The sequence below is a fragment of the Podarcis pityusensis genome (genome assembly GCF_964106645.2).
Source record: "Podarcis pityusensis genome assembly, chromosome: 7".
NCBI classification, from domain to species: domain Eukaryota; kingdom Metazoa; phylum Chordata; class Lepidosauria; order Squamata; family Lacertidae; genus Podarcis; species Podarcis pityusensis.
Window position 1 is genome coordinate 61,537,683 of NC_138031.1, and position 12,231 is coordinate 61,549,913.

General features: G+C 48.5%; 1 protein-coding gene across 1 annotated transcript in view; it reads right to left on the reverse strand.

Moving 5' to 3' along the window:
* Positions 1–12,231, reverse strand: part of LOC308482289 (NXPE family member 3-like) — a 60,027-nt gene that overhangs the window by 4,348 nt on the left and 43,448 nt on the right. Inside the window, exons 2-3 of the mRNA XM_081015299.1 lie at positions 7,983–8,127; positions 4,132–4,856 (exon numbers count right to left, since the gene is read on the reverse strand). Coding sequence (XP_080871425.1) covers positions 4,132–4,856; positions 7,983–8,127 — 870 coding nt within the window. The remainder of the gene's footprint in view (positions 1–4,131; positions 4,857–7,982; positions 8,128–12,231) is intronic.

Sequence of the window (12,231 nt, forward strand, 5' to 3'; positions counted from 1 at the left end):
TCCCCGGCCACCACACATAACTCCTGGCAAGGGCCTTCATTCTTACTACCCCTGGATGTGTCTCGTGTAGGGCTGTGAGGACCCTTTTGCAGAGGGGCTGGGGAACAACGACTCTGCTTCCCCATAACAGGCACCCCTTGTGGGCCGACAGTTCATGTTTGCGGGTTGTGTAGCCGGCGAATTCTGGCCCGGGGCTGCTGCTGGGCCATCCCCTCCACACCCAGTCCAGGACCCGGGAGATGACCCTATCTTTCTTGGAATGGTGTGCAACTTCTTGTGCCTGAATGGGGCGGTCGGGAAGCAGCTCCAGGCTCATAACCTCTTGTGCAGGTGCTGGGTCAGGGCCTGTTTCCGGTAGTGGTAGCCTGCTGAGGGCGTCCGCATGGCCCATCGCCTTCCCAGGTCGGTGAATCAGTGCATACTGGTAGCTGGCAAGGAAAATTGACCACCTGAGGACGCGAGGAGACAGCACTTGGGGGGTCTGCTTTTCGGGGGCAAACAAGCCAAGCAACGGCTTGTGGTCAGTCACCACGGTGAAGGGCCGCCCGTACAAGAAATCATGGAATTTTTTTACTCCCTTTACGATTGCCAGACCCTCCTTGTCGATTTGCGAGTAGTTCCGCTCGGTTGTGTTGAGTGTCTGGGAAAAGTACGCCACCGGTACCTCTCTTCCATCCGGGAGTTGGTGCCCCAGGACAGCTCCAATGCCATAGGGTGAGGCGTCGCATGCTAGCACCACCGGCAGCCTCTCGTCGAAGTGTGCCAAGACCGAGTTTGAGACAAGCAAGTCCTTGACTGCCTGGAATGCGGCCTCCTGGCGCTGGCCCCACACCCAAGGGGCCCGCTTGTCCAGGAGTCTGTGTAGGGGCTCCGCTACCGCCGCCTTGTGGGGAAGGAAGGAATGGTAAAAGTTCAATAGTCCCAAGAAGGCCTGAAGTTCAGTCTTGCTCTTGGGCGCTGGGGCATCACAAATGGCCCGTACCTTGTCCCCAGTCGGGTGGACCCCTTCTGCGTCCACCATAAATCCCAGAAAGTCCACCTGAGGCACTCCTAGTAGACATTTTTCCCGCTTCACCTTGAGACCCGCCGTCTGGAAACGGTGCAGAACGGTGCGGAGGCGGTCCTCAAACTCCTCTGGTGTGGGGCCGGCAATCAACACATCATCGAAGAAGGGGGTGACGCCAGGAATCCCTTTAAGGAGAGAGTCCATTATATTCTGGAATATGCCTGGTGCCACGCTGACACCGAATTGCAGCCGCTTTACCCTGAACGCTCCTCTGTGCGTCACAATCGTCTGTGCCTCTGCTGTGGCCTCATCTACTGGCAGCTGTTGATATGCTTGGGCCAAGTCCAGCTTGCCAAAAATTTTCGACCCAGCCAGGGTGGCAAGGACATGGCTGACCACTGGCACTGGGTATGCGTGGGCCGTGAGGGCCTTGTTTATGGTACATTTGTAGTCTGCGCAGATGCGGACCGAACCATTAGGCTTGACGGGTGTGACGATTGGGGTTTCCCAGGGAGCATTAGGCACCGGCTCCAGCACTCCTTGCTCTACGAGTCGGTCCAATTCCTCGTCTATACGGGGTTTCAAGGCGAACGGGACCCGGCGGGCCTTGAGCCTGACCGGTCGTACTGCGGGGTCAAGCTGTAGCGCAATGGGGGGGCCCGTATACTGTCCCAATTTCCCATCGAAAACCCCTGGAAATTCCTTGCATATGGCGTCCACGTCCACTTGTAAGCTAGTGTGGTTCACCCCGGTGACAGCTAGCCCCAGTGGTCCAAACCATGCCAATCCCAGTAAGCTAATGTAGGGGCCCTTGACCACAAGCAAGTCCAGTTGCCGCGTCCGCCCTCGGTATTGCACCCTGAAGGTCCCCACCCCCATTGTGGGGACCTTACGTTTCTGGAAGTCCCGGAGGGTGAATGGGGCCGGCCTGAGTTTGGGACCCCCAGTGGGACACAGTTTCCTTAAGGTCCTTGCCGAGATTATGGATAGAGTTGAACCCGTGTCAAGCTCCATGCGGCATGGGGCCCCCTCTATCTGTACCTCTACATAAATTTTCTCTACGTTGGGGTGGGGCAACTGGTATACCTGGAAGTCCGTGAGCTCCGTCGAGTTGCCTTGGTGCGTTGGGCCCCGGGACCTGGGGCTCTTGGATTGGTCATCTGATGCCTGGTGTCGGGTGGGCCGAGCCCGACACACCCGGGCGATGTGTCCCGATTTTCTGCACTGCCTGCACTCTGCGTTGCGGAAACGGCAGGTCCTCCTCTCGTGACTCTCCCCGCAGCTTGCGCAGTTCCCTCCTTCTCGTCGAGGCAGCTGTGGTCTGTGCGCTGCTTGAGTGCGCTGCTGTACTCGGTGCACCTCCTCCCTGTCGGATCCTGAGTCGTCGGTGAGGTCTTCATGGTGGACCCTCGGTTGGGATGGCAGGCTCGGCCGTGCCTCTTGGGTCGACCTCTCGGCAGCTTCTGTTGCCAGGGCCTCCTCCAGAGCGACCTGGAACGTTAGGTCCTTCTTAGCGTAGAGGCGTCGTTGCAGCTTCTCATCCTTCAGGCCACCGACGAGGCGGTCACGAAGCATGTTCTCCAGCTCTGAGAAGTTGCAGAACCGGGCGGCTTGGCGGAGAGAGGTCACAAACCCAGTTATGGTTTCCCCAGGGGCTTGCCGCTTTGCGTAGAAGGCATTTCGACGAGCCACCACTGAGGGCTGCGGCGAAAAGTGCCCCTTCAGCTGTTCCATTATTGTTTTGTATGGAACAGTAGCGACGTCTTCAGGCGCAAGGAGAGCCCGGGCGATTTCAAACGTCTCCTCTCCGCAGACGCTGAAGAATATCGCCCTCTTCTTGGCGTCTTCTTCGTCGGTGACCCCTTTGGCTTCTAGGAGGAAGGTGAAACGGGAGGCGTACGCTTCCCAGTCTCCAGATGCTGGGTTGAATGGCGAGAAGCTGCTGTTGGCTGCCATTCTGAGTTCCTTGTGCCCCGGAGCTGAAGCCTGGATACACGGTGCGAGGCAGCGGTGCGGCAGTTGGCAGTGCTGCGGTGCTGTGTGTGGCAGTCAGCTCAGCGGGATCCCATCCTCGTCGCCAGTGAAATATACTCAGAGTCGCAAAGTGATTTCATGCTCTTTATTCAGCTCATAGTGGTGGGGAGGAATGAATAAATGTCCCCTCACAGTATCTGCTTTATATACATTATTTACACAATGGGCTGCACATGATTGGCTAATTCTGGAATTCTACTGTAAGCCAATCAGGTTGTGGATTCACTTCTATCTGGAGCAGGATTGGGTGGTTCCTGCCAACCAATCATACTGCTGCATTGTTCTAGGACCAATCAGACTGCTGCATTCTGAATCCTATTGTTCTAGGACCAATCAGACTGCTACAGTTTGGATCCTATTCAACTCAGTACATAACACTCCTATTGCTGACATTTTTGCTTTCATTTAACCCTCCAGGCCAGGCATAGGCAAACTCCGGCCCTCCAGATGTTTGGGACTACAATTCCCATCATCCCTGACCACTGGTCCTGTTAGCTAGGGATTATGGGAATTGTAGTCCCAAACATCTGGAGGGCCGGAGTTTGCCTATGCCTGCTTCAGACCTTAAGCATTACAATAAACTATCCTCCATGCCCTGTGAAAGATGGAGTGGCATTTCTCCACAATGTGCCTGCCTTCTGGCTCCTCCAAATTTAAGTTTCAAAGACCTATCATATTGTACAGCTGAATAAACTGAACAAAGGTATTTATCTTCACATACCCAGTTATGTTCTGTACAGGAATTAAACACACAGGAAAGCATAGGAAATAAAAACACACACACACACATTCATTCTTTTGCTCCAATGAATGGCAGCCCCTTCTTGGGAAAGGACATAATTTTTGATGGTATGAAATAATCTTGAAGATGGGAAAAGTAGGGTTTGTAACACAGGGAGGAGGGCAGAGTGGTTCCAGGAACAAACATAACACTCCAGACCCCAAGAGACCATAAGTAGACTTGACACCATCTCTACTTCCAAGGGCCTAGAAAAACTCCCATGGTTTCCATAAGAAATCCTGGCATTGCATCGCTATCACCACGCCATAAGCTTACCTTCCCCATTCCTAGCCATCTCCAAAGCACTCACCCACTAAGGAAGACTTTCTCTGCTGAGGACAGCACATTTTTGTAGATCCCAGTAGAGTGGTACACAAGGTCATTGCAGGAGTGATGCTGGGGCCTGGCACAAAACCAGTGCTCCCCAGTGCCAGGATCCACGTACTGGCAGGTTGGGCCTGAGACTGGATGCACGTTGCATTCAGTCACTTCTTCTTTGCTCCCCTGGCCTGGGTCCACAAAGTAGCCCCTGAAAGTTACTGTGGAGGGATGGGAGTCATGGATGCGCCGAAGGAGGGCCACAGTCTCACTAGAGTAGATGAGACGCACAGACACCTGCACCGCACCTGCCCACAGAAGCGGGAAAGTCAGTGTGTAGGTGCCATTCTTGTGGTCCTCCACTGTCCCTGCCACACTCGCCTTCAGCTCTGGGGAATGCAATTTGGCCCTCAAGAAGTCTCCTCCGTAGTGCTTTGGCTGCCCTCTCTGGTCCCGGGCCTCCAGCGACACCAGGAGCATGTTACCCACTGTGTAGTTGCTCTGGGACTGCAAGAGCCGGTAGTGGCTCTTCTCAGCACTGGTGGAGGAAGCAAAGGCTACAGCATCCTCAGGTGGAGCAGGCCAATGGAGCAGCTGGAGCAGCGCCCGCAGTTCTGGAGACTCCATAAAGGGATCCAGGAGTGACTTGGCACCCACAGGGGAAGGAGGCATGTGCTTCTCTCTGAAGTGGTCAAAGGACAGGAACCAGTAGATCATCTGGAGAGTCAGAATAAGACAAAAAAAGAAATCGGGTCAGGCTCTTAGTAATGCTGATAATCTCTCATGTTTATGACCCGATATAAATGTGATATAAGTATGAACTAATAATATTGCATGTTTATTTCAAAAGGCTGCCTCTCTCTCTGCTTTTTCCACTCCCCTCTCACTCCCTTTCTCTTTAGTTGCCCTTTTTCTTAACTGAAACATAGCTCAAAGGCTTTAGCTCTTCTTTGAAGGGAAGGTGTTTCAGTTCCTTATCATTTGATTTATTTGCCTTCCATCCTACACTGGGGGGGGGGGTGGAGGCACGAACTGGAGCTGTATGCAGAGCTTAATGAGACTGTGGATGGATCTACACATTGGAGGGGGGGGAGAACACTATAAATAAGTCAGAAATTAAATTGTTATAACAAAAGAGAAAAGCCTTGTGTTATGGAAAATCACATATAAAAATTTATAACACATTCAAATTGTTGTTTCTTTACTAATGTAGCTGAGTCCTGTTCAACAGATTTACCAGTATATACAGTAGTACCTCGGTTTAAGAACTTAATTCATTCTGGAGGTCTGTTCTTAATCTGAAACCTGAGGTACCACTTTAGCTAATGGGGCCTCCCGCTGCTGCCCTGCTGCTGCTGCTGCCGCCGCCACACAATTTCTGTTCTCATCCTGAAGCAAAGTTCTTAACCTGAGGTACTATTTCTGGGTTAGCGGAGTCTGTAACCTGAAGTGTCTGTAACCTGAAGCATCTGTAACCCGAGGTACCACTGTAAAGGCATTATACTGGTTGAGTTTCAAGTCTGGCAGCAAAAATAACTGAATCTCCCTGGTACAGCTTCTCCAAAGACTCTGATTGTCAGAACAGTGGGGTGAAGCCAGGACTGCCACCTACCCACAGCCTGCTCTACGGGGAGCTGGGCTTATGTGCCTGCAAGAGTATCATATGGAGTAAACTATTCTGAGACAGCTACAAAATGAATTCTGCTTTACATTCAGCTCTCAGGAGTTCCAGGAATTATCCACCACACACACTTTGAAAAGTAAGAAAGAATGGGCCACAGGCAGTTATAATTCATGAGGAATATCATCCTCTGAGAAGGAGCTAGCAAGAGCTAGCAGGACAAGGCAGAGGGGCCCAGCTCCAAGAAGGATGAGGAGGTAGAAGGGAAGCAAGACCTGCAACTTTCTGGTCTGGAGGGAGATTGGCATAAACATGCACACATGCACACACTAGCCAGTGTCATTAAGTAGTATGGGTTTGTTTGTGTGTCTGTGCGAGGTCATTTTCCCATGACAATTTTGTCTCATGTGAGTAATAGTTTTAAGGATGGGTTATCCCCCCTCCATTTTTATTTTAACTCCTGATTTGGACTTTAGCAGGTCAGAGAGACATGGGACGGTAGGAAATAAAGAGAGGGTGGGGACAGGAAGAGAGAGGAGAGAGCATCAAAATTCAAAATGGGACAGGAATTCTGCAGTAAGTATGTTGGCCCCGAAGGAACTAGGTAAAGAAACTCCTGTCTCCTTTGGGGGACCCTGAGAGCCCCAGCCAAAGCACTACCAGGGAGTGGTGAGGGCTGGAATTAAGCAGCAATCCAACTTCTTTCTGCCCTCCAGGCGTCAAGCCTTTTTGCCCAAGGAATTTGCATTCACTTCCTGGTGAAGCAGGCCACCCAAACAGCTAGGAATTAACAACGCAAGAGCAAAAGATTTCCCCACTTGTTCTCTGAGAAAGGGAATGTGCAGAGCTGGTCTACCCATGTCGTGGGGAGAAGCACCCACCTGGTGGAAGTTCAAGATGCGGCACTGAATCCGCCCACTGCTTCAGCTGTTGAGAAGGAGGCATTCCTGTGTGCAGGTTGCTGACTGGCTCCCCACCCCCCAGCAGAGAAGACATGAAAGTGGCAACACTTTGAGGAGGGTTCCATTTCCCACCGAGTTCAGCAAGAGCCAGCACATGGTGGCAGCGGAAGAGGTGCGTGGTGCGATGGAAAGCTGGGCTTCTACAGTGCATCAGAAAGTGTTTCACTTCCATTGCAGAATAAAATATACTGCCTTAGAGTTTTCTAATTTAGCACATTTATTTTATTGCTAGAAAAGAAAGTCTGAAACTGCCAGGCATGATTAATATTGTATTAATTAAGTAATATTGTTTTACTATTGTTGCCATTCACATATAATTACTAATGAACATATGAAATGGAAAAAATAAAGCACCGTTATTATTTCAGTATTGGGAAATTTTCCACCCCATATTACTGGACAGGACACCCTTCAGTGCAGTGACAATCTGCCTTCTCAAATATTATCCAGCAAAACATTTTGCCACAGCAACCAGCATAAATGTGCAAAAGACAGGCCTCAGCAACGTTAGTAAAGAAAAAGCGTTTTATATGTGTTATAACACTGTGACATCAGATGGCACTGTGGAGTCCCATCTTTCGCCAACATGAATTCCCATTATGAAGCTTACAACGCATTTTCCTGAAACATTTTAAAAATATTTTTAGATCCAGCCACAGTCCCTGGAGAGGTCGGGGTAATGGGGCTGGATGGGATTCTTACTTTCTTTGGGCAGTACTGAGAGACCTCAGTGAGCTAATTACAAATCATATAGGGTACATTTCTAAGATCCAAGGCAGTGAACAGGGATGAAGAGTCCCTCATGCTCCACAAGCTTCTGTTGAGACTTTCAAGAAGGGACCCTAGCTGCACATCGGGCCCATGTCAGAAAGCATGACGTGGCTCAGGAGAGCCAAAAGCCCAAGGCTCCGCAACCGTTATATACAAGCTCTTGGGTCACACTGGAGGAGGACTGTAAGCATCTCAGTCCTACCTTTGTCCTTCCACCCCTTCACTCACTTACTCACATGCACATCTCTACGAATAAATTCTGTTTGCCCCTAAACACACACATACACATTTCCTAGTGGGGGTTGGTGGGAAGGGACACTGGGCACATAAACAGCAGGCATGGAACTGCAAAACACATCCCACGTGAAAAAAATCCAACATTTCGCTTCAAAATTTATTAGCTCTGATTCTTTTTTTTATATACATAGAGGATCTATGAAGAGAGAATAAATTCAACAAGCAGATTTATAAGTGACCTCCTGGACTCACCCCTGCTGTGAATATTAGTCCAAGCCAGAGAAGAGGAGTTGGTCTGAGACCCCAAGAAGTCTTTGGCATCTGTCCCCAACAATAGAGATACAAAACAGGTACTTCCCAGAGCAAAATCACACTCTTGACTGGAAAGTCAACACACCTATGAGGCAAAATACAAAAGAGCAGGGCAGGGGATGAAGTCAGCGGACTAAATCTTTTAGAGGCACAGCTACTGCGGCTCGGCCGGGACATGTTTTACTCAGGCTACTCATAGGCCTTATAAGGACTCAGAATCTCTCCTTCCTGACAAAAGACTTATGAAGAAGGGTAGATAAGTTGCTGTGAATCTGTGATGCCATAAACCTAAGACTACATCAAATCCTGGTAATTGCTTACCACAGTGGAGCATAAACTTACCTCATTGTCTATCTGCACCTTGGGAATGATTCTTTAAAAGTGGACCTGTTGATGCCATGCCTTAGAGACCCCTTCCACCACACAAATACAACTATTATGTGCACCTTGGTTCACTGAGCAGTGAGCTGTTTCCAGGGATGCAAGCACTTACCTCGGTTTGATTTCCTTTGGAAGGAGGTCACAGGAAACTTATAGCAATTTGTAATATTTGCATTTTATTTACAAATGTAAAGGTTGACCGCAGGTGTAGCTTCAACACACCAACAGATGTCCCAAAAGTCTACTGCTCCCTGAGTAATTTCTTCAAGGAGACAGCCAACCCCCCCAGCTGCTGCTAGCTTTTTCTACTCTCTGACTCTGTCTGCCTCTCCAGTTGCCTGCCTATTCTCTCTTTCACAGACAGTCTCCTTGTTTACATCATCCTTGCTTACATCATCCCCAGCTAGAAAATGGGAGAAGAGACATCTCATTTCCAGAAAAGCCTCTGACCACTCCCTGAACAGGAATGGAAAATATGCTGGTACTTAAGAAAAAAGTACACAACTGAAAATATTTTTGGGACAACAAAAATGTCACAAAATCGCAAGAAAGGTTTTGAGCTTTCCAGAACTCATCATCAGGAGAAATATACACACAAAAAGTATTACACAGAGCAGGGAGTGGAGAAGACAGATGGGGGATCTTCAAACAGAAAGCTGAGTGTTGTAGCCATAAAATCTACATTTAAACTCTATCTCAAAATGAAGATGGCAGACTTATTGAATTAATCTTTGCTACCAGAGAAAAGAAAAATGAGGAAATATTAAATCATATAATTGATAATGAAAAGCAATTAATAAAGAAACATGGAGCCCGGACAGCCCCGTGGTTTTCCACAGATCTGAGGGCAATGAAACAATCGTTGAGACGGCTAGAGCGCCGGTGGCGGATAACTCATTCTGAAGCTGACCGGACACAGGTTAGAGCTCAATGTTGAGCCTACCAAGTGGTGGTAGCGACGGCGAATAAGACTTTCTTCACCGCCTCTATTGCATCTGCAGAAAACAGCAGCAGGAGACTTTTTCAGGTGGTTTGCAATTTAGCAGAACCACCTGCTCCATCGGGGCCCAGTACGGGCCACATGATCTCCTGCAATGATTTTGCAAAGTTTTTTGCAGATAAAGTCGCTCAGATTTGGGAAGAGGTAGACTCCACCGTGGGAGCAGGGCCAGGGCGGGAGAGTGCTAGAGTCCTGTCTAGTCAAGTTGCGTGGGATCAATTGCAATCTGTTACCTCCGAGGATGTGGACAGGCTGCTTGGACGAGTGAAACCAACCACCTGTCTCCTTGATCCTTGCCCATCCTGGCTTATAAAAGCTAGCCGGGAAGGTCTGGGTGATGGGCTTCGCGGGGTGGTGAATGCTTCTCTCTGTAAGGGAGCCTTCCCAGACCTGCTGAAAGAGGCGGTTATCAAACCGCTTCTTAAAAAAACCATCTTTAGATGCTGCCAATATGGCCAACTATCGCCCAGTTTCAAATCTTCCATTCTTGGGCAAGGTGATTGAGCGAGTGGTTGCTGAACAACTCCAGGCACGCCTGGAAGAAGTGGACCGTTTGGATCCCTTCCAGTCGGGATTCAGGCCTCATCATGGGACTGAAACTGCCTTGGTCGCACTGGTCGATGATCTCCAGCGGGCTAGGAACAAAGGTCAGAGCTGTTTCCTAGTTCTGCTGGATCTCTCAGCGGCTTTCGACACCATCGACCATAACATCCTTCTGGACCGTCTAGAGGGGCTGGGAGCTGGGGGCACTGTTATACAGTGGTTCCGCTCCTTCCTCCTGGGCCGTGTTCAGAAAGTGGGGGGGGGGTGAGTGTTCAGACCCCTGGGCTCTCACTTGTGGGGTGCCTCAGGGTTCTGTCCTCTCCCCCATGCTTTTCAACATCTACATGCAGCCGCTGGGAGAGATCATCAGGGGGTTTGGGCTGCGTGTTCATCAGTATGCAGATGATACCCAGCTCTACCTCTCTTTCAAATCGGAACCAGTGAAGGCGGTGAAGGTCCTGTGTGAGTGTCTGGAGGCGGATGGAGGATGGATGGCAGCTAACAGATTGAGGTTGAATCCTGACAAGTCAGAAGTACTGTTTTTGGGGGACAGGAGGCAGGCAGGTGTGGAAGACTCCCTGGTCCTGAATGGGGTAACTGTGCCCCTGAAGGACCAAGTGCGCAGCCTGTGAGTCATTCTGGACTCACAGCTGTCCATGGAGGCGCAGGTCAATTCTGTGTCCAGGGCAGCTGTTTTATCAGCTCCATCTGGTACGCAGGCTGAGACCCTACCTGCCCGCGAACTGTCTCGCCAGAGTGGTGCATGCTCTGGTAATCTCACGCTTGGACTACTGCAATGCACTCTGTGTGGGGCTACCTTTGAAGGTGACCCAGAATCTACAATTAATCCAGAATGTGGCAGCTAGACTGGTGACTGGGAGCGGCCGCCGAGACCATATAACACCGGTCTTGAAAGGCCTACACTGGCTCCCAGTACGTTTCCAAGCACAATTCAAAGTGGTGGTGCTGACCTTTAAAGCCCTAAAGGGCCTTGGCCCAGTATACCTGAAGGAGCATCTCTACCACCATCATTCGACCTGGACACTGAGGTCCAGCGCCGAGGGCCTTCTGGCGGTTCCCTCACTGCAAGTAGCAAAGTTACAGGGCACCAGGCCGAGGGCTTTCTCAGTAGTAGCTCCCGCCCTGTGGAACGCCCTCCCATCAGATGTCAAAGGAATAAAAAAAATCTGACATTTAGAAGACATCTTAAGGCAGCCCTTTTTAGGGAAGTTTTTAAATGACTGATGTTTTAATGTATTTTTAACGCCCTCCCACCAGATGTCAAAAAGAAAAATAACTACCAAACTTTTAGAAGACATCTAAAGGCAGCCCTGTTTAGGGAAGCTTTTAATGTTTAATAGGTTATTGTATTTTAGTGTTTTGTTGGAAGCCGCCCAGAGTGGCTGGGGGGACCCAGCCAGATGAGCGGGGTATAAATAATAAATTATTATTATTATTATTATTATTATTATTATTAACTAGGAAGTATACAAATAAAACAAAATATCAAGATGCTACAAACCCAATTTTCAATGTTAATTAATCAAGAAGCCGAATGGAAAATAAAAATGCTAAGGCAGAATTTGCTAACAAGCCTGGGAAATTATTAGCTTGGCAATTAAAAAAGAAACAAGGACAAAATACTATTAATAAGTTAAAAATAGAAGATAAGATAATAGAAAATCCAAAGGAGATCAGGAGAAATTTCTTAAGATTTTATAAAGAACTGTACAAAGCAGGAAAATAAAATAAAGAGAAAATAGAAAATTATTTAGAACAGAATAAATTACCGAAGATTCCGAAAGATAGAAAAGACCAACTGAATTCACCAAAAACGACAATGGAAATACAATCAGCGATAAAAAAACTAAAAACAGGGAAAGCGCCAGGACTGGAAGGACTTATTGTGAAATATTATAAAAAATTGAATTATAAAAAATATTACAAAAAAGGATGTTATGAACAATATTTTAAATAAAGGGAAGATTCTGATGACATGGAAGGAAGCTTATATAACATTAATCCCAAAACAAGATACAGAGTTACTTCAGGTAAAAAACTATAGGCCAATCTCATTATTAAATAATGATTTTGATGAACAGATTGAAAGGAATTTTGAGAGATGTGATACATGAGGACCAAAGTGGCTTTCTTCCTGGTCAACAGATGAAAGATAATGTGAGAAACATATTAAATAGAATATTAGGCTTAGAATGGCCAGATTAGAGGGCAAGAATTGCTCATTCCCACAGAGCAACAAAGCGT